At 46.4% G+C, this 20,163-nt stretch overlaps 1 protein-coding gene across 1 annotated transcript; it reads left to right on the top strand.

Moving 5' to 3' along the window:
- The first annotated feature begins 3,160 nt into the window (after window positions 1-3,160).
- On the top strand, window positions 3,161-20,136 carry Vps51 (VPS51 subunit of GARP complex). The gene is made up of 10 exons (XM_026396505.2): window positions 3,161-3,450; window positions 3,898-4,027; window positions 16,005-16,151; window positions 16,232-16,451; window positions 16,612-17,329; window positions 17,722-17,937; window positions 18,120-18,338; window positions 18,702-18,823; window positions 18,913-19,000; window positions 19,770-20,136. Exons 1-10 carry the CDS (start codon window positions 3,226-3,228, stop codon window positions 20,028-20,030), a joined length of 2,346 nt encoding a protein of 781 aa, XP_026252290.2. The 5' UTR covers window positions 3,161-3,225; the 3' UTR covers window positions 20,031-20,136.
- Window positions 20,137-20,163: the final 27 nt, after the last annotated feature.

Here is a 20,163-nt window from a genome sequence, read left to right as displayed (position 1 = left end):
ACTTAACCACTGAGCCACATCCCCAGCCCTTTTTAGTTTTTATTTTGAGACAGAGTCTTGCTAAATTGCTTAGTGCCTCTCTGAATTGCTGAGGCTGGCTTTGAACTTGCCATCCTCCTGACTCAGCCTTCCAGGTCACTGGGTTATAGGTGTGTGCCACCATGCCCAGCTATACATGCATAATTTTTAAAAAATCTTAACATTCTTCCAATTACTGCTGAGGCAGGAGGATTACTTCAACATGAGTTCAAGAAAAGCCTGGGCATCATGGTGAGACCCTTTCATAAGACAAATAAACTATTCATGAGAAAATCATACCATATGTACTATCAAAATCTTCAAAGAGATAAAAACATGACATCTAAACATAAAATTAATATGTAAAAAAGATTTATTAACTCACCAATGAAGGGAGTCCCCTTAGTAAGATTGTAAATCACATTGATGATCTGGATATAGACAGGTACTTAAGGAAGAATATTAAAATATGATTACTGGAGGCAGGCCCAATGGTGCACACCTGTAATCCCTGAAATTTGGGAGGCTGCAGCAGGCAGATCATAAGTTCCAAGGCCAGAGTCAGCAACTTAGACTATCTCAAAAAGAAATGGGATGGGGCCAGGCACAGTGGCACATGCCTGTAATCCCAGTGGCTCAGGCGGCTGAAGCAGGGTTCAGCCAGAGTTCAAAGCCAGCCTCAGCAAAAGCGAGGTGCTAAGCAACTCAGTGAGACCCTGTCTCTAAATAAAATACAAATAGGGCTGAGGATGTGGCTCAGTGGCCGAGTCTCCTGAGTTCAATCCCTGGTACCAAAAATAAAATAAAATATGATACTGAGTTAGATACAAAACTGGTTCATGTCCTAAAGGACAATAAAAATCATTACCTTTTAGACTTATTTTTCTACTAGATATGTTTTCCCTCTCTCCTGGGCAATGCCTATTTGTCCCTTCAGAGTCTGAACTCCATAGTAAATACCAAAACCAAACAACTATATATTCCTACAAGTAATTGCATAATCCTCAGATGGGCTTGTGGAATAGTGCCCCACTATAACATCGAAATTAAATACTGTACCCTTGGTCTGCCAATTTGACAACATTCTTAAAAAAGTTTATAGACTTCTTGGAGTGGACCTAAATTTGTGGTGAAGGGTTGCTGGGACAAAGCTAAATCTTTATACTCTTTAATTTTTATTTTTATTTTTAAAGAGAGAGAGAGAACTTTTTAATATTTAATTTTTAGTTTTCAGCAGGCACTACACCTTTATGTGGTGCTGAGGATCGAACCCAGCGCCCCGCGCTTGCCAGGCAAGCGAGCTACTGCTTGAGCCACATCCCCAGCCCTTTATACTCTTTATTGATAAGATTATAGATTATAGCTTCAAAGGCTGAAATCTAATGTTTTTATTTATTTTTTCATTAAAAAAATTAGGTACCAGGAATTGAACTCAGGGGTGTTTTACTACTGAGCCACATCCCCATCGCTTTTTTATTTTGAGACAGGGTCTTGCTGAGTTGCTTAGGGTCTTGCTAAATTGCTGCAGCTGGCCTCAAACTTGCAATCCTCTTGCCCCAGCCTCTGAGTCACGGGGATTACAAGTATGTGCCACCACTCCCAGCTCCAATACACCTGGCTTAATATGTTTTTTTAAAACAGTCTCTGAACATCCCCTTGGTTCAGAGGTTGACAAATGTCTTTTTCTGTCAAAGACCAGATAGTAGATGCTTTTGGTTTTGTGGACTATAAGGTTTATGGGGCAAGTGTTTGAGTCTGCTATTGTAACTCAAAAGAAGTCATAGACAATATATAAACAAATGAATATGGCTGTATTCCAGTAAAACTGTACTTTGGACACTGAAGTATGAATTTTGTGTAATTTTCAAAAGTCATGAAATGTTATCTTTCAACCATTTAAAAATGTAGGGTTGGGGTTGTGGCTCAGTGGCAGAGCACTTGCTTAGCATGTGTGAGGCACTGGGTTTGATTCTCAGCACCACATATAAATAAATTAATAAAATAAAGGTTCATCAACATCTAAAAAATATATTTTAAAAAATGTAAAAATAAAACAGGCAGGCCTGTGGCATATGCTTGTAATGGAAGCAACAGGCTGAGGCAGGAGGATCACAGGTTCATATCCAGTCTCAGCAATTAACAAGGGCCTAAGCAACTTGGCAAGATCCTGTCTTAAAAATTAATTAATTAAAAGGGCTGGGAATGTGGCTCAGTCGTTTAGAGCCCCTGGATTCAATCCCCCAGTACCAAAAAAAAAAAAAAAAAAAAAAGTAAAAACATTGTAGTTCATAGGGTCCATGAAAATAAGTCGTGCTCTGTTTTGGTCTGCAGGACCCTTAGCAAAGAAAAATTAAATAAATAGTTTTTTCCATCCATTCCATCCAGCCCCCACTAGAGCATCGTAAGTAATGTTTCAAGGGCTACACGCATGACCAAAGTCTTTCTTTTCTTCCATTCCCACTCTGTGCGTTCCAAATGAATTTCAAGTCATTCCCCTCTCGTGTGCCTCAGCTGTCGTTAGCTGCACCTTTTTCCAAGGCAGAAACCTGGAATCATCCTCCCTTCCTTCCCAACCCTCCAGTGGCACATCCCTTCAGTCATTTAACGTCTGCGGGGTCTGTTTTAAGCATGAGAGAATAGGGGTTCTCAAATGTGCGTAATGTGCGTGCCAGAACTTCTTGGGGACTTTAAAAAGAGGGCAGGTCTAGAAGAGCTTTTTTTTTTTTTTTTTAATCGCACCACGGGTACTTCTAAAGACAGTTCTGATGCATCACAGGACCGGGCCTGGAAAATCACTGTGCTCTATGCCCCTGTGGGTTAGGATACAGGCTTTAGTCCTCGCAGCCCCCTAGTGGGGTATGTCCCCAATTTTAGGTGAACAAATTCCAGTGCTCGTCCAGTCCATCTGTGCACATATTCCCTGTGTCTCTTGCCTGCAGGGATGAAGGACTGGAGAGTCATGACCCGTCCCTCTTCCCGAGAGAGCAGCAAGCCAAGGCAGTTCCAAACTACGGGAACTCAGGGCTCTCCCGGAACCGTCATCACTCGTGGAGGACCGGTGTGGGGGAACACTAGTCTCGAAGGACCTAGAGCTGCAGGGGGACATTTCACCTGAAGGACTGCCTCGTTTCAACAACAACTTTATGGCTGCCGGAAGTACTTCTCGTTCCCTTTCCAGCTTCACGCCCGTGGGCTGCAGTGGGAGCGATGGCGGCGGCAGCCACCGGGCCTGGCCCGGGGTCTGGACCTGGAGACTCCCCGGAAGGGCCCGAGGCGGAGGCTCCGGAGCGGCGGCGGAAGGCGCACGGGATGCTGAAGCTTTACTACGGACTCTCGGAGGGGGAGGCGGCGGGGCGCCCCGCCGGGCCGGACCCCCTGGACCCGACTGATCTCAATGGGGCACACTTCGACCCGGAAGTTTATCTGGACAAGGTGGGTGTGGAGTAGTGGGTCCAGGCTCCCCATGTATCAGACCCCCAGAACATGCCTCCGACTTCGTTGCAGGGGTGACAGGAGCAAGGGTCATAAGAGGAGAACGACCCCGCCAGGCAGTAGAGGTTCTGCTGGAGCTTGAGAGCGTGGGCAGGTTGGGACTGGCCTCAGGTGGTGCTGGGGTCTGAGGTCTCCAGGCTGCTGTTCCCATAGGGCCCTGGTAGGGGGCGTGGCCCAGGCTCTGACAGGCACAGGGCTGTACCTAGGCTGAACCTGACAAACCCCAAATGGGGTCTAACCCAGTAAGAGGCAGGCCACTGTAGGCTCCATATATGGGATTCGTGACAGGGTGGGATCAGAGTTTTCTTGCACAGAAAGCCTACCAGTTGGGCAAGTTGGGGGACATGAATGCCCCCGACCTGAACACTAACCACCCTACTTCTCTAGTTGCGTAGAGAGTGCCCCCTGGCCCAGCTGATGGACAGTGAGACCGACATGGTGCGGCAGATCCGGGCTCTAGACAGCGACATGCAGACCCTGGTCTATGAAAACTACAACAAGTTCATCTCAGCCACAGGTGATCCCCACTGGGACACATGAGTCTAACATCTCTCATTCCTCCTGTGTTGGGAGAAAAGTAGGGATTTAGAGGGAGGAGACCCAGATTTCAGTCCTGCTTGACATTAATATACTATCACCTCCCTCCCTCTGGTCCTTTGTGGTCAGACTACGGTGGAGGTAATAGCTGCTCCAGAAGGGTTGTTTTAATACCAAAGAGGAGAAATGATGAAATGAAATTTTTAAATGAATTTATATAAATCATTTAAAAAGACTTCCTAACACCAAGGAAGTCTCAGTAAAATTGCTTTTTGTTTATTTGTTTTTAATTAGTGGTAACTTTTGTCTCTGGTCCAAGGTAGATGGCCTTGTTCTTCACTTCCTTTCTTCTTATTCCCCTTCCTCCTACCCTCCTTCTCTAATTAAACAAGGAGAGAAAAATTATGACATTAGAGACACAAAGATCATATAAGGTTTTTTAATTTATTTTTCCAAGAGCTATTTTGCACATTGGGGCTCTAACAGTGAATCCACCTGACAAAGCTCCTGCCTTTTGGAGCCCACATTCTACTTGGAAAGAAAGACAATAAATAAACACACAAGTAAAGGTGGTAGTAAGTGCTTAAAAAAATTGAGTAAGAAGAAAAGAATATGTGTAGGGTCCTCTTTTAGTGAGGGTGAGTATGGGAAGGCCACTCTGAGGTGTGTCGTTTGAGCAGGGCCTTGAGAGACAGAGCCAGCCATGGGGTGGTGGGACTGGGGCAGGAGCACAGAGGTCTGGAAAAGAGAGCACATCTGGAGCATCCAGACACAGCAGGGGAGAGTGGTAAGCTTAGGTAGGCTAGAGGGTTAGTAGGGATCAGGTTAGGGAAGGACCTGGGTGGTTGTGAGGAGTCTGCTTTTTACAGTGAGATGGAAGAACAGAAGAACGGTTGGTCTGGCTTATGTCTTAAAAGGGCCCTTCTGTCCATGTTGTTAAAAATGGACTAGAGAGAGGATAGGGTTGCAGCTCAGTGGTAGAGTGTTTGCCTAATATGTGTGAGGCACTGGGTTTGATCCTCAGCACCACATACAAAAATAAGTAAAGTAAAACTTTATTTATAAAAAAAAAAATGAACTAGAGGGCTGGGGTTGTGGCTCAGTACTTGCCTAGCATGTGGGAGGTACTAGGTTTGATCCTCAGTACCACATAAAAATAAATAAAATAAAGGTATTATATCCATTTACAACTAAAAGAAAAAAAATACTTATATATATTAAATGGACTAGAGCCAGACACAGTGACATGCCTGTAATCCCAGCAGCTTGGAATATTGAGGCAGGATGATCAATGTGCCAGTCTCAGCAATTTATTTATTTATTTATTTATTTTTTTTTTTTTTTAAGAGAGAGAGAGAGAGAGAATTTTTAATATTTATTTTTTAGTTATCGGCGGACACAACATCTTTGTTAGTATGTGGTGCTGAGGATCGAACCCGGGCCGCACGCATGCCAGGCGAGCGCGCTACCGCTTGAGCCACATCCCCAGCCAGTCTCAGCAATTTAGACCCTGTTTGAAAATAAAAATTAGAAAGGGCTGGAAATGTGGCTCAGTGGTGAAGTGCTCAGTGGTGGGTTCAATTCCCAGTACCAAAAAGAAAATGGACTATAGAGTTGGGTATGGTGGCACACTCCTATAATCCCAGCAACCTGGGAGGCTGAGGAAGGAGGATTGCAAGTTTAAGGCCAGCTTCAGTAACTTAGCAAGACCCTGTCTCTAAAAATAAAGGGGGCTGGGGATGTAGTTCAGTGGTAAAGTGCCCCTAGGTTCAAACTCCAGTACCCCCCCAAAAAAAAAAAAATGAAAGGAAGTGAGGGTGGCAGAGCCCATAGGTGGCTATTGTAGCAGTCATGCTGATGACATGGACCAGGGTGGCAATAGTGGTAAAGTAGAATGATTCAAGATATTTTTGAAGGTCAACCTTAAGGCATTTATTGATTGAATCATGTGATACATGAGAGAGAGAGAATTAAAGGTGCTGGAGGTGTGGGCCCTGTCACTGGGAAGAATGGTAATGCTTCTTATTTTGAAGGAGTAAGTTGCAGTGAGAGCAAAATTCAAAAGTTCAGTTTTGGCCCTGTCAAGTTGTGATGCCTATTAGAGGAAGAGTCCGGCGTTCAAGGTGTATGGAACAAGATGAGGGATCAACTTGGAGGGAATGTAGAGAGAGGAGAGATCTGAGAATTGAGCTAAGGGTATTCTGACAGTCGAAGTCAGGAGGACAAGGAAGATCCCACAGAGGGAGTGAGCAGTTGGAGAGGTTTGAGGCCAGCCAGAAGCATGCTTGTCTTTGAACTAAATGAAGAAAACATTCCAAAAAATGGAACTAACAAACTTAGTCGAGCACCCAGAGAGCAAGGCAACATGGAGTACTTGTTGACTGGGCAGGGACATGCAGGAGGAGAGCTGAGAGGCTCTGGAGCAGTGCACATGTGCAAGGGGCTGCCCTCGGCTAAGGACAGGTGCTCATCTACTAGGCTGGGCTGTAGCTCAGGAGTGGAGCACTTACCCGGCAGGCAGTTCCCCAGCACTGCCGGCGGGGCCCATGGTGAGGTGGCACCAAGCACTTACTTACAGTAGCAGAAGGGGAAGAAGAATGTGGGCAGAGGGCTGGGGATGTGGCTCAAGCGGTAGCGCGCTCGCCTGGCATGCGTGCGGCCCGGATTCGATCCTCAGCACCACATACAAACAAAGATGTTGTGCCCGCTGATAATTAAAAAATAAATATTAAAAAAAAAAAAAAAAAGAATGTGGGCAGAGCCAGGCAGGTGCTAGATGTGGTAGAGCTTAACTAGAGACCTTCCAGAACATATCAGGGATTTTCCTTTATCCAAAGAGTGCTGAGGCAATGTGTTTAGACAGATGAATCATGTGGTGAGACTTGTGTTTTGAAAAGGTCCCTCCAGCTGCACTGGGAGGAACAGATGAAGAGCTGGCAGGAGCGAGGCCTTTTCTGTAGTCCAGGCTAGAAATTCTGGTAGCTTGCACCAGCATGATGGTGATGGGCAGAATGAGAGGCATTTGGGGGTAATATTGACAGCCCAAGGAGCTTCGACTGTAAAGATTACCTCCAGGTTTCAGCTTAAGCACTAGGTGGTGGATAGAGCAGCAAGGTGATTTATTTATTTATGTTTTTGTTGCTGTAGATGGAGACAATATCTTTATTTGTTTTTATGTGGTGCTGAGGATCGAACCCAGTGCCTCACACAGGTGAGACATTCCAGAGAGAGACAGATGGTAAATGAAGAAGTTAAGATCATTTCCCTTGGGGCTGGGAATGTGGCTCAAGCGGTAGCGCGCTCGCCTGGCATGCGTGCGGCCCGGGTTCGATCCTCAGCACCACATACCAACAAAGATGTTGTGTCTGCCAATAACTAAAAAAATAAATATTAAAAAAAAAATGTGGGAGAGGCATTTAATAAAAGCTTTAAAAAAAAAAAAAAGATCATTTCCCTTGACAAGCTCTCTGGAGAAAATAAAACAGGTAACTTCTTAGAGGGTAGATGGTAGTGACTGATTTATAAAAGTGGTAGAGAAAGGCTTTTCTGAGATGGGGACAATTAAAGTGAGTGATGGAATTCCCCCAGCAGGATGTGGGGGCAGAATGACTCCACCTGAGAGAACAGCCTCGGCAAAGGCCTGGGAACTCTGCAGTGCAGCAGGGACAGCAGTGGAGAGAGCTGGGCCTGACTGTGGACCAGGGGATGGCAAACTTTTTCTGAAAAGGACCATAGCACATGGCTTTCTGGGCCATCTGTTGTGTTGCATCTGTTCAGCTCTGCCACTGATACCTGAAATAGGCATACAGGTGATATGTGAATAAACGAGGGTGGCTATGTTCCATCGCAACCTCATTTGCATAAGCAGGCAGTGAGATTCTGGAGTGATGTGAGCAAAAATGCTGGAGCAAGTGCATTGATCTCTCTTTCCTCCATTAGAAAGCAATGAAAAGGACTGGGGTCGTGGCTCAGTGATAAAGTGAGCTCTTGCCTCGCACATGTGAGGCACTGGGTTTAATCCTCAGCACCACATAAAATAAGTAAATAAAATAAAGATATTGTGTCCATCTATAACTGCAAAATATTTTTTAAAAAGCAATGAAAATATCCACAGTAGTCTGAAACAACTTCTTTTTTTTTTTTAATTTTTAATATTTATTTTTTAGTTCTCGGCGGACACAACTTCTTTGTTTGTATGTGGTGCTGAGGATCGAACCCGGGCCGCACGCATGCCAGGCGAGCGCGCTACCGCTTGAGCCACATCCCCAGCCCCTGAAACAACTTCTTTAGAACTGTAGAAATTAACCAAGGTTTTCAGTAATATAGGGAAAAAGAAAAATGGCTAAATTTTGGTAAGAATAGTGAACACTGTGACTTTTTTTTTTAGTGCTGAGGATTGAACCCAGGGTGCTTAACCACTGAGCCACATACCCACCTTTTTCTTATATTTTATTTAGAGACAGGATCTCTCTTAGTTGTTTAGAGCCTCATTAAGTTGCTGAGGCTGACTTTGAATTCACTATCCTCTGCCCTCAGCCTCCAGAGCCACTGGGATTACAGGTGTGTGCCACGGTGCCCAGCCCTAGGACATTTTAACTTGCTTTAGCCCCACTGCTTGCTCTCCAATTCAGCTACAGCCTTGAAAAATAATAGCTCATATTTCTGGTCCTGGATGGAAGACAACAGAGATGGAACCCTTTCAAGACCTCATACTCAACAAATTGTCATTATTTGATCTGTCTGGTGGTTTCTTTTTTTTTTTCCTTTCTTCTTTTCGAGATGGGGTCTCACTATATTACCCATACTGGTCTTCAGCTCATGAGCTCAAGTGCTACTCCTACCTCAGCATCCCAAGTGCTAGGACCATAATTATGCCCTGGTCTGGCTGTCTGGGGGTTTCTTGAAGGACTTCACTCTGTAGCTTTATCAGTATTTGACTTAGAGGTTGCCTAGTGCTGGAGGCCTCTCAAGGAGGAGCTTTTCCGAACAATTATAGATAAGTAGTGTGATTGCCCAAGTTGATGGGTAATAGTCAGGCTAGCTAATAATCTAACCAAACAGTCTAAAAGGAAAAGCTCAGGAATTGGATGTCCATATCTCAGGAAGGCCACACACATTTGCTGGGTTGTACTCATACTCAGGAAAGGCCTTAGAATGCCCTAAGCTCTCCCCTCTGGCTTGTCTGGAATCTCTGTACTAACAGGAAGTGGAGGCTAAGGCCAAGTTGTAACCCACTGACTGGCTGCATGTTTAAGATCCCCACATGCACACACACGGCCAGGGAGATTTATGGGTTCCAGGCGTTTAAGGAGTTTTTAGTTTAATTATTATCTGACCACTAAGCTAACCGAGTGGAGATATCAGTAACCTTACACATCTGAGAACACAGACTTTGTGGAATTTATTCAGAAACTAATTAGATCAGGTTTAGTAACTCAGAAAAATCACTAAACAAAAACAGCAACTATAGCAAGCAACAACAATAAATCCTGAGTAGGGAGGAGAATCTGATTCACTGAGTTGTCATATTATTTTAAATGTCTCTTTTCAACAAAAATTTATGAGACACTCAGAGACAAGAAAATATGGCCTGTTGCAGTAAAATCAATAATAAAAACTGTCTCTGATGAAACCTAAACATTTATTTACTACTAGACTTAAATCTGTTGTTTTAAGTATATTCAAAGAGCAAAGGAAAGTGATGTTTAAAGACATAAAGAAAAGGATGTGCTGATGCATGCCTCTAATCCCAGCAACTTGGGAGGCCAAGGCAGGAGGATCAAAAGTTCAAGGCCAGCCTCAGCAACTTGGTGAGACCCTCTCTCAAAATAAAAAATAAAAAGTGCTGGGGAGGTGGCTCCGTGTATAGCTCCCCTTGGTTCAATCCCTGGTGCCAATAAATAAATAAATAAATAGATAAATAAATTTTAAAAAAGAATTAAAGGAAGATGTGAAAATGATATTGTTTTTAAAAAGACCTAGGTAGAAATGATGTAGTATAATAAATATAATGAAAATTTAATTTATAAAAATGGCTGAACTAATTAGGACAAATTTTAAAAAAGGAAAAAAGTGGGGCTGGAGTTGTGGCTCAATGGTGAAGTGCTTGTCTCCCATTCGTGAGGCACTGGGTCAATCCTCAGCACCACATAAAAAAATAAAGGTGTTGGGCTGGGGTCGTGGCTCAGAGGTAGAGTGCTCACCTACCATGTGTGAGGCACTGGGTTCGATCCTCAGCACCACACAGAGTAAAATAAAGACATTGTTCACCTATAACTAAAAAGTAAATATAAAAAAAAAAGATGTGCCCATCTACAATTAAAAATAAAACAAAACAAAAGTATTTAAAAAAGCAAAGAAATGGCTCAACAGCAGATTTGAACAAGGAGAAGAATCAGCAAAACTTGAATATGTCAACTGAGATTATCCAATCTGAAGGATAAAAAGTAAAAATGATAAAATTGAATAGAATCTCAGAGATCTATGGGACATTATCTGGTGTGCCAACATGTGTACACTAGAAGTCTCAGATGGAGAGGAGAAAAGAGAAGAATATATGAATAAACAGTAGCAGAGATTTTGAATGAAAAACATTTATCTGTGTGTCCAAGAAACAAAACAAACTACAAGTAGAATACATGTTAAAAGATTGATGCCTGGACACATTGTAGTCCAAAGACAGAGAAATTAGCTCCCGGCTAATGATGCACGCCTGTAATCCCTGCGGCTCAGGAGGCTGGGGCAGGAGGATCCAGAGTTCAAAGCCAGCCTCAGCAAAGGTGAGGCGATAAGCAGCTCAGTGAGATCCTATTTCTAAATAAAATACAAAATAGGGCTTGGATTGTGTCTCAGTGGTCAAGTGCCTCTGAATTCAACCAGTAACACCACCAAACCCCCAAAAAAGAGAAATTAGAAAGTATGTCAAGAGAGAAGCATTCTCTCATGCAGGAGAGATCATCAGTAAGGTCAACAACTGGGGCTGGGGATTTAATTCAGTGCTAGTGCTTGCCTAGCCTGAGGCCCAGAATCCAATCCCCAGGTATGAAAAAAAAAAAAAAAAAAAAAACAACCAGAGATCAACAGCTGATTTCTTAGAAGCCAGGAAGTTGGAAGGCATGACATTACAAAGTGCTGGAAGGAAGACAAATGCCACCCAAGAATTCTACACTCAATAATAAAACTATCCTGAAAAAAAAGAAGGAAAGCTGAGTGGGATGATGTGCTCCCATAGTCCCAGCTACACAGGATGCTGAAGGACCCAGGAGTTTGAATCCAGCCTGGAAAGAAAGAAATTGACAAGAGGATTATAAAAATTCATAAGGAAATGTGAGAGACTCAAAATAGCCCAAATGGTCTTGCAAAAGAACAAACTCACACCAGTTTCAAAACTTACTTCAATCTAATTAACTAAGAAGATATAATACTGGCATAGGATTGCCATCTAGATCAATTGAATAGAACTGAGTCCAAAAACAAACAGATCTTTGATCAATGGACTTTTAACAAAGGTGCCAAGATCATTCAATTTGAAGAATAGGTTTTTTCAACATGTGGTGCTAAGACAGCAAATGTCCACATTCGGAAGAATGAAGTTGCATCCCTATCTCACATCACATAAAATTAATTGACTCAACATGGATCATAGACCTTAATGTAAGAGCTAACAATATAAAACTCTTAGAAGAAAAAGAAAGATGCAAATCTTCATGACCTTGGATTGTGCAAGGGTTTCTTAGATATGACACCAAAAGCACAAATAAGTAAAGGAAAAAATAGATAAATTGAACTTCTCAGAATTATCTTGCATTTCATGTGACACTATTGAAGAAATAAAAGGACACCTTAGAGAATGGAAGAAAATATTTGCAAATTACATATCTAATAAGAGTATAGTACCCAGAATTATAATATAAAGAACTTTTATAACACAGGGATAAAAAGACAAGTAGCCCTATTTGAAAATGGGCAAAAGATCTAAATGGATGTTTTTACAAAGAAAACATACAAATGACCAATAAGCACATGTAAAGATGCTCAGCTTCATTAGTAATTAGGGAAGTTAAAACAAGATACCACTGCACACCAAGATGGTGGTAATCCCAAAGTGGAAAATAACAAGTGTTGGTGAGGATGTGGAGGATGGAACCATCGTAATTACTAGTAAAAACAGTTTAACCATTCCTGAAAAGATAAACCCAGAGTTACCATGTGACCCAGCAGTTCTACTCCTAGAAATATGCTGAAGAGAATTGAAAACAAATGTTCACATCAAAATATGGGTGCAGCCCAGTGTGGTGGCACATATATGAAATCCTAGCTTTCCAGGGGCCTGAGGCAGGAGGATTGTAAGCTCTAAGTCAGCCTGGTCAGCTTTGCAAGACTCCATCTTAAAAGGGCTGGGGATGTAGCTCAGCGGTACAGTGCGCCTGGGTTCAATCCCCAGTATTGAGAAAAATGAAAAAGTTCTTTCAGCAGGGTGTGGTTGTATACCCCTTGTCATCCCAGCTACTCTAGAGGCTGAGGCAGGAAGATCACAAAATTGAGGTCAGCCTGTGCGATTTAGTGAGACACTTTTCTCAAGAAGAGCTCAGGATGTAGCTCAGTAGTAGAGTGCTTGCCTAGCATGTGCCAGCTCCTGGATTCCATGCTCAGTATTCGGGTGAGGAGGTGATGCTGACTGGCAGTGGCAATTATGGTCATTCTTACTGTTTCCTTTGTTTTGTTTATGTGGTGCTAGCTGTCAATCTCAGGACCTTGCCCATGTTGAACAGGAGCACCATCACTGATCCATACCTCAGTCCTGTCTGTAATATTTTGGGGGATGCTCCTAGAACTGCCTCATTGAACATGATGCTGAGTTTGGAGGTTAGGAAAATATTCAGCCATTAATATCTTACTGAGTTTTTTTTTTTTTAATGGACACAATATCTTTTTTTTTTTTAAGAGAAAGAGGAGAGAGAGAAGAGAGAGATAGAATTTTTTATTTTATTTTTTTTTTAGAATTTTAATATTTATTTTTTAGTTTTTGGCGGACACAACATCTTTGTTTGTATGTGGTGCTGAGGATCGAACCCGGGCCGCACGCATGCCAGGCGAGCGCGCTACCGCTTGAGCCACATCCCCAGCCCATATTTATTTATTTTTATGTGGTGCTGAGGATCAAACCCAGTGCCTCACACCTGCAAGACAAACGCTCTACCACTGAGTTACAGCCCCAGCCCCTCTTACTGAGTTTTAAAAACAGTAATAGATGTTGAGTTGTCTCATTTGTTTGTTTGTTTGTTTATTGATACAGGGGATTTAACTCAAAGGCACTTGGCCACATCCCTAGCCCTATTTTGATTTTATTTAGACAGGGTCTCACTGAGTTGCTTAGTACCTTGCTTTTGCTGAGACTAGCTTTGAACTTGCAATCCTCCTATCTCAGCCTCCCAAGCTGCTGGGATTACAGGCGTATGCTGTCGTGCCCAGCTGTCTTATTTATGGATATGGTGAATTTAAAAAGGTTTTTTAAAGGGGAGAAAAAATACAGTGAATTATTATTAAAAGATCCTCTGATATTGAACCATGTTTACATTCATGAAATAAAGACTATTTGAACGTATTTTATCAGTTATTCTTTTAATAAAACTGCTGAATTCCATTTTCTAATTTACCCATGCATCTCTATTTAATTCATCTTTGCATCTCCATTCATAAGAGAGATGAATGTGTTGTTTCTTTTTTGTCTACACTCTGTGGGGTTTTCATATCAGAGTTTGTGCTACCAAGTTCAGGTGGAAGCTTCTCTCCCTGCTGGGATGAGCGACATTCGCGCACATCCTCTGGGGCTGGGTCCTGCCTCCAGAGGATAGGGATGTCTTTCCTTAGCAACATTCTGAATTTTTTTTTGGATTTGTTTTCTGGAACCCATTTTGGTAAATTCTATTTTTGTAGCAAGTTAGCCTTTTTTTAATATTTATTTTTTAGTTATAGGTGGACACAATGTCTTTATTTTACTTTATGTGGGGCTGAGGATGGAACTCAGTGCCTCATGCATGCTAGGAGAGTGCTCTACCTCTGAGCCACAACCCCAGCCCAGCAAGTTATCCATTTTATCCTTAGAATATAACCCTTATGAATTAATTCAGTGTTTCATTTTGTTATCTTCTACATACATTGCAATTTCAGTTGACTTGCCAATGGAGTGAATGTGAGGTAAAGGAAAGATAGGACTCAAAGATGACATGTCGGAAATAGCCAGGAGCCAAGATGGAAGATACAGAAGCAGCTTTAGGGAACATGAGGAGTTTTGTTTTGGACATATCCATATTGAGGTGTTACAGGGTCCTTCTGCAGGGCTGTGGTCAGAACCAGGGGCAGAACCGTTTTCAAGCAGCTGCAGCAAGAGACTGCATAAGGTGCTCAGGGAGTGGGAGAGCAGAAAGCATGGACTGTGTGTAGGTGTCCGTTCATTCTGCAGATTTGAAGGGAGTTGACATTTGCTTTTATTTTCTTCATGAAGTATGAAGCAGGGTCTCCAGTAAAGAGTTTCAGAGCATGAGCTGGGCGCAGTGGCACACACCTGTAATTCCAGTGACGCAGAATGCTGAGACAGGAGGATGGCAAATTCAAAGCCAGCTGCAGCAACTTAGTAAGGCCCTAAGCAACTCAGTGAGACCCTGTCTCAAAATAAAAAATGAAAAGGGCTGGGGATGTGGCTTAGTGGTAAAAGCACCCCTGGGTTCAATCCCCATTAGGGAGAGGGAGAAAGGGAATTGGAGGCTGAGGATTGAAGAGAAAATGCTACTTTGGAAAATGGAAAAACAGACCCACTAGATCACTTGGGAAGATGGCTAGGTAGCGTGGAGTGCTACTTTGGGACATCAGGTGATAACGTTTCAAGGGAGAACAGCTGGAGTGATTTTGTGGCCATCTTTGGCTGTTTGGGTATGAGATGTAAGTGGCTAGCTGGGCTTAACCTGCACTAGGTTAAGGAGGGGACAGGAGAGGTCAGGGGCTGGCAAACACAGTGATGCTGATGGAGGATTCAAATGATCAGAGAGGCATTAGGAATAGTGATCAAGAGCCAGGGATGTTTGGTGGGTGGACAGGTTGGTGATGGAATTACAGCTGAGATTTTTGGAGAGGCATTTCCTGAAGATGGCTAGGAGGTGTGGACCAGATGAGGCACAGGCAGGAAGAGGTGACTGAGGAGGCTGGTGAACAGTCAAGTGTTCAGAGGCTTGTCCATGTCGCTGATATCCACCAAGAAGTAGCAGGAGGGAATCAAGAGGGAAGAGTGATCAGGAACTGAGAGGAGTGGCAGGGGATGGCAACAAGGGTGGGTATTATACATGATCTTCAAAACAGTGGGGTTTTGAGGAGAGGTGGGGTAGAAATGATCTAGAAGCATTAAAGGCCAGACCCTGAGGTACCTTGGATGTAAAAGGAACAGCTTCCTTAGGCAGGTTTCTTTGAGGACAAAAGGGAAGGACCCTTCAAATAAGATAGACCATGTTCCAGAAGGCGAGTGAAAGGGTTGTGGGACAGGCAGTTTAGGAAGGAGAGCAGGGTGAACAAATATTTATTATTTCCCCTGCACTGGGCATAAAGGATGCCCCTGTGAACTAGCAGACAGGTCCCTGCCTTTGCAGAACTTGTGTTTTAATGCTGCTTCAGCCAGTACCAAGTGTCTTGAGTTCTCCTTGAGATCTAAACACCTTCTGAAGGCAGAGATCCCTCTTCTTCTCCCCTGGACACAAGAGCCAAGGGTACAGAGCAGCTATGTGTGTGCAAATGCCTGCTGCTCTAACATAATCACCCCCATTCCATGCTGTGACCAAGCCCTTGGCAACCCTTTCACGCTGAGTCATGGGTGTGTGTGAGAGCCTTTGTTCCAGGTCTCAAGCTGAGAGCTGCACCTGCCCTCCCCGCAGTCATCTCCTTTTCCCTCTTCTGGGCCCTTGCTCTACCAGACACCATCCGGAAGATGAAGAACGATTTCCGTAAGATGGAGGACGAGATGGACCGTCTGGCCACCAACATGGCGGTGATCACCGACTTCAGTGCACGCATCAGCGCCACGCTGCAGGACCGCCACGAGCGCATCACCAAGCTGGCAGGTGGGTCCCATCCCTAGCAGGCCCTGCAGAAGGCAGCCCTCTGCTGTGGGGCTAACATGTTCTCCCGGTTGGCCCCCCAGGTGTGCATGCGCTCCTGCGAAAGCTGCAGTTCCTCTTCGAGCTGCCCTCGCGCCTCACCAAGTGTGTGGAGCTGGGCGCCTACGGGCAGGCGGTGCGCTACCAGGGCCGCGCGCGGGCCGTGCTGCAGCAATACCAGCACCTGCCCTCCTTCCGTGCCATCCAGGACGACTGTCAGGTCATCACGGCCCGCCTAGCTCAGCAGCTGCGGCAGCGCTTCAGGTATGGTCCCTGGCCCTAGCCTTGCCCACCAGCCAGGGCGGAGTGCACACCTTCCAGGCCCTTGTGGGCTGTGCCCTGCCTACTGCCTTGCCTCCCTGACTCCTGCCCACCCTGCTAGCCGCCCTAGGTCTGCCTCTCACTGCCATCTCCCTCCCCACAGGGAGGGTGGCTCAGGCGCCCCTGAACAGGCCGAGTGCGTGGAGTTGTTGCTGGCCCTGGGCGAGCCTGCCGAGGAGCTGTGCGAAGAGTTCCTGGCGCATGCTCGTGGGAGGCTTGAAGAGGAGCTGAGCAGCCTGGAGAGCGAGCTGGGGCCCTCTCCTCCTGCCCCTGATGTGTTAGAGTTCACTGACCGAGGCGGCAGTGGCTTCGTGGGCGGCCTCTGCCAGGTGGCAGCAGCCTATCAGGAGTTGTTTGCAGCCCAAGGCCCCGCGGGTGCGGAGAAGCTGGCAGCCTTCGCGCGGGAGCTGGGCGGCAGATATTTTACTCTGGTGGAGCGGCGACTGGCACAGGAGCAGGGTGGTGGTGACAACTCGCTGCTGGTGCGAGCGCTGGATCGCTTCCATCGGCGCCTCCGGGCTCCTGGGGCCCTACTGGCTGCTGCAGGGCTCGCTGAGGCTGCCACCGAGATTGTGGAGCGAGTGGCCCGAGAGCGCCTGGGCCATCATCTACAGGGCCTGCGGGCAGCCTTCCTGGGCTGCTTGACGGATGTGCGCCAGGCCCTTGCTGCTCCTCGCCTGGCTGGGAAGGAAGGCCCCAGCCTAGCCGACTTGCTGGCCAGTGTGGCCAGCTCCATCTTGAGCCACATTAAGGCCTCTCTGGCAGCTGTGCACCTCTTCACTGCCAAGGAGGTGTCCTTCTCCAACAAGCCCTATTTCAGGGTACGGTCTGCGCAGGGGCTTTTAGTTATTTGTTCTGCTAATTGGCTCTCCAATGCCCTTTTACTAGAACATATTTAGCAGTGATTGGGGAACTGAGGACTAGTTACCACGGCTCACACAGTCTGTGCCCCTAGAGGGCACTCTAGATGCGCTGTCAGGTTCTCCAGGATGGGGGGACTCTGAGAGCACCTGCAGCCAAGCTATAGCAGAGGAAAGCGCCAGCCAGTGTCCCTATTGCTGCCACTGCCACACACACAGACCAAGCAGAGAAGCTGCTCCTGGGTACTTGAGATGCAAGATGAAGCTGTCCCTTGGAGAGGGGCCAGGGCAGAGGGTGGGACAGCCCCTGCCTAGAAGGAAGGACTGTCTATCTGGGCCCTTCTTCCTCCCAGGGTGAGTTCTGCAGCCAGGGTGTACGAGAAGGCCTCATCGTGGGCTTCATCCGCTCCATGTGCCAGACAGCTCAGAGCTTCTGTGACAGCCCAGGAGAGAAGGGAGGTGCCACCCCCCCTGCCTTGCTTCTGCTACTTTCCCGCCTCTGCCTGGACTATGAGACAGCCACTATCTCCTACATTCTCACTCTCACTGATGAGCAGTTTCTGGTGCAGGTGAAATTTGGGCTCATGGTGGGGGGCAGAGGGTGGTGATTCTGGGAACATAGGAGGCTGGGCAGTCCCTGGTGGCCAGACCCAACCTCTACCCTACTTTGGCTGTGTCTAACTCTTAATTGGAAGTGGCCCCTGAACTGTCACCAAGTACCCACTGCCTCTGTCCTCTGCCTCTGGCTCAGGACCAGTCTCCAGTGACACCTGTCAGCACACTGTGTGCAGAGGCCAGAGAGACAGCGCGGCGACTGCTGACCCACTATGTGAAGGTGCAGGGCCTGGTCATATCACAGATGCTACGCAAGAGTGTGGAGACGCGGGACTGGCTTACTACACTGGAGCCTCGGAATGTGCGCGCTGTCATGAAGCGGGTTGTGGAGGACACAACAGCTATTGACGTGCAGGTGCTGCCCTCGGCTGACTGCTGTAGCCCTGACACAGACTGGGGGTATTGGGAACAGCACTCTAAGGATCAAGACAAAAGGGCCAGGCAATGCCTGTATTCATGTTCTTATTCCTCAGCCTTGGGAGTGTAGTAGCATCACCACCCCCATTTTACCTACAGGGCAGCAGAGGCCTAGGGTCACCCAGGAAATTGGGGCAGGGCTATGCTCAATATTGGGTCTCAGACTGACTCTTATGTCCTGCTTTGCCCCACTCCACTGATTCTATAAATGGTGACTCAGTACCCTGCGATTCTTGTAACAAATGAGTAAGTATCAGGCATCCTCTGCTGAGGCTCCTTGTGGTACCTCTTTCACCACCAGGTGGGGCTCCTATATGAAGAGGGTGTTCGCAAGGCCCAGAGTAGCGACTCCAGCAAGAGGACCTTCTCAGTGTACAGCAGCTCTCGGCAGCAGGGCCGCTATGCACCTAGCTACACACCCAGGTCAGGCTGGTAGGGGTGCCTCAGGGAAATGCATGAAAGAAGACCGTGTGCGGGGCGGGTTGTGATTCCTTGTCTCATTCCTCATGCAGTGCTCCAATGGACACCAACCTCTTGAGCAATATCCAGAAGCTGTTCTCTGAGCGTATTGATGTGTTCAGCCCTGTGGAGTTCAACAAGGTCTGAAGTTCCATGTGACCCAGACTCCAGGGGAACTGGGGAAGCTTGGCTGGAGCAGCTCTGCACCAGCCCAGGAAGCCCTAGGACCCGGTCTATGCCCAACTGAGAGTGACCTTGATCCTCCAGTCTCTATTTCTAGGGCTGTTTCCAGGTAGTTCAGAGCACCACCACCATCACTTCATAGCTCAAGCCTGGATATTGATCTAGAAGCCTCTGCCTTTTTCTCCACAGTAGTTCTGGGTCCTCAGGGTTTCCTAGTCACACCTTGGCTTTTGCCCAACTCCAGTCCAAGTTCAGGGATATTTTTTCCCTCATTTAGTAATGTCTTTCCTTACCCCATGTTAATACTGGCCCCTATCTCTGCCTCTGATTGCTGGGTCCTGCCTTCCCTTTCCCTTCAGATACCCTGTGATTCTTGTAACAAATGAGTAGGTATAGGGTATCCTCTGCTGAGGCTCCTTGTGGGACCTACGTACCTGCCAGGGCTGGAGGTGTTGTGGAGCCCGCGAGCGCTGCTGCTGTTACCTCTATAGCAGAGATACCAGGTACCATGTCCCTGGAACTCTCTGCCCGGGACCTCCTGTCTTATGCCGTTTGCTGGCACCTCATGTTGTTGATAGACCTTTATTTATATGAGGTGCTGAGAATCGGATTTAGTGCCTCACAGGTGCCAGGCAAGTGCGCTACCACTGAGCCACAGCCACAGCCCCTGGCCCCTCTTCTTAACACCTACAGTCACTCAGCTGCCTCCCTATGTCCCTGCCTGCAGGTGTCGGTGTTGACAGGCATCATTAAGATCAGTCTGAAGACGCTGCTGGAATGTGTGAGGCTGCGCACCTTTGGGCGCTTCGGGCTGCAGCAGGTGCAGGTGGACTGCCACTTCCTGCAGCTTTATTTATGGCGCTTTGTGGCGGATGAGGAGCTTGTGCACCTGCTCCTGGATGAAGTGGTGGCCTCAGCTGCCCTGCGCTGTCCGGACCCAGTGCCTATGGAGCCCAGTGTTGTGGAGGTCATCTGCGAGCGCGGCTAGGCTCATCTGATGAACACACAGAGCCGCCGTGGTGCCCATCTGGTCAATGCCATGGTCTGACCTTCTGGTGCGACAGACCTTCCCTGGGTCAGGACCGGTGTCAGGACCAGCTTAATAAACCTGTTTCCTCCTA

Source organism: Urocitellus parryii, chromosome 4 (assembly GCF_045843805.1).
Source record: "Urocitellus parryii isolate mUroPar1 chromosome 4, mUroPar1.hap1, whole genome shotgun sequence".
Taxonomy (NCBI): domain Eukaryota; kingdom Metazoa; phylum Chordata; class Mammalia; order Rodentia; family Sciuridae; genus Urocitellus; species Urocitellus parryii.
The sequence above is the reverse complement of the archived record's forward strand: the minus strand, read 5'-3'. Positions and strand labels throughout refer to the sequence as shown.

What these genes read in the sequence shown, in the direction of transcription:
- Vps51 (XM_026396505.2), top strand. Translation starts at nt 3,226, where the DNA reads ATGGCGGCGGCAGCCACCGGGCCTGGCCCGGGGTCTGGACCTGGAGAC. An exon ending in CAACAGCTATTGACGTGCAG is followed by an intron (nt 18,339 to 18,701) that starts GTGCTGCCCTCG and finishes TTTCACCACCAG; the next exon opens with GTGGGGCTCCTATATGAAGA. An exon ending in GCCCTGTGGAGTTCAACAAG is followed by an intron (nt 19,001 to 19,769) that starts GTCTGAAGTTCC and finishes CCCTGCCTGCAG; the next exon opens with GTGTCGGTGTTGACAGGCAT.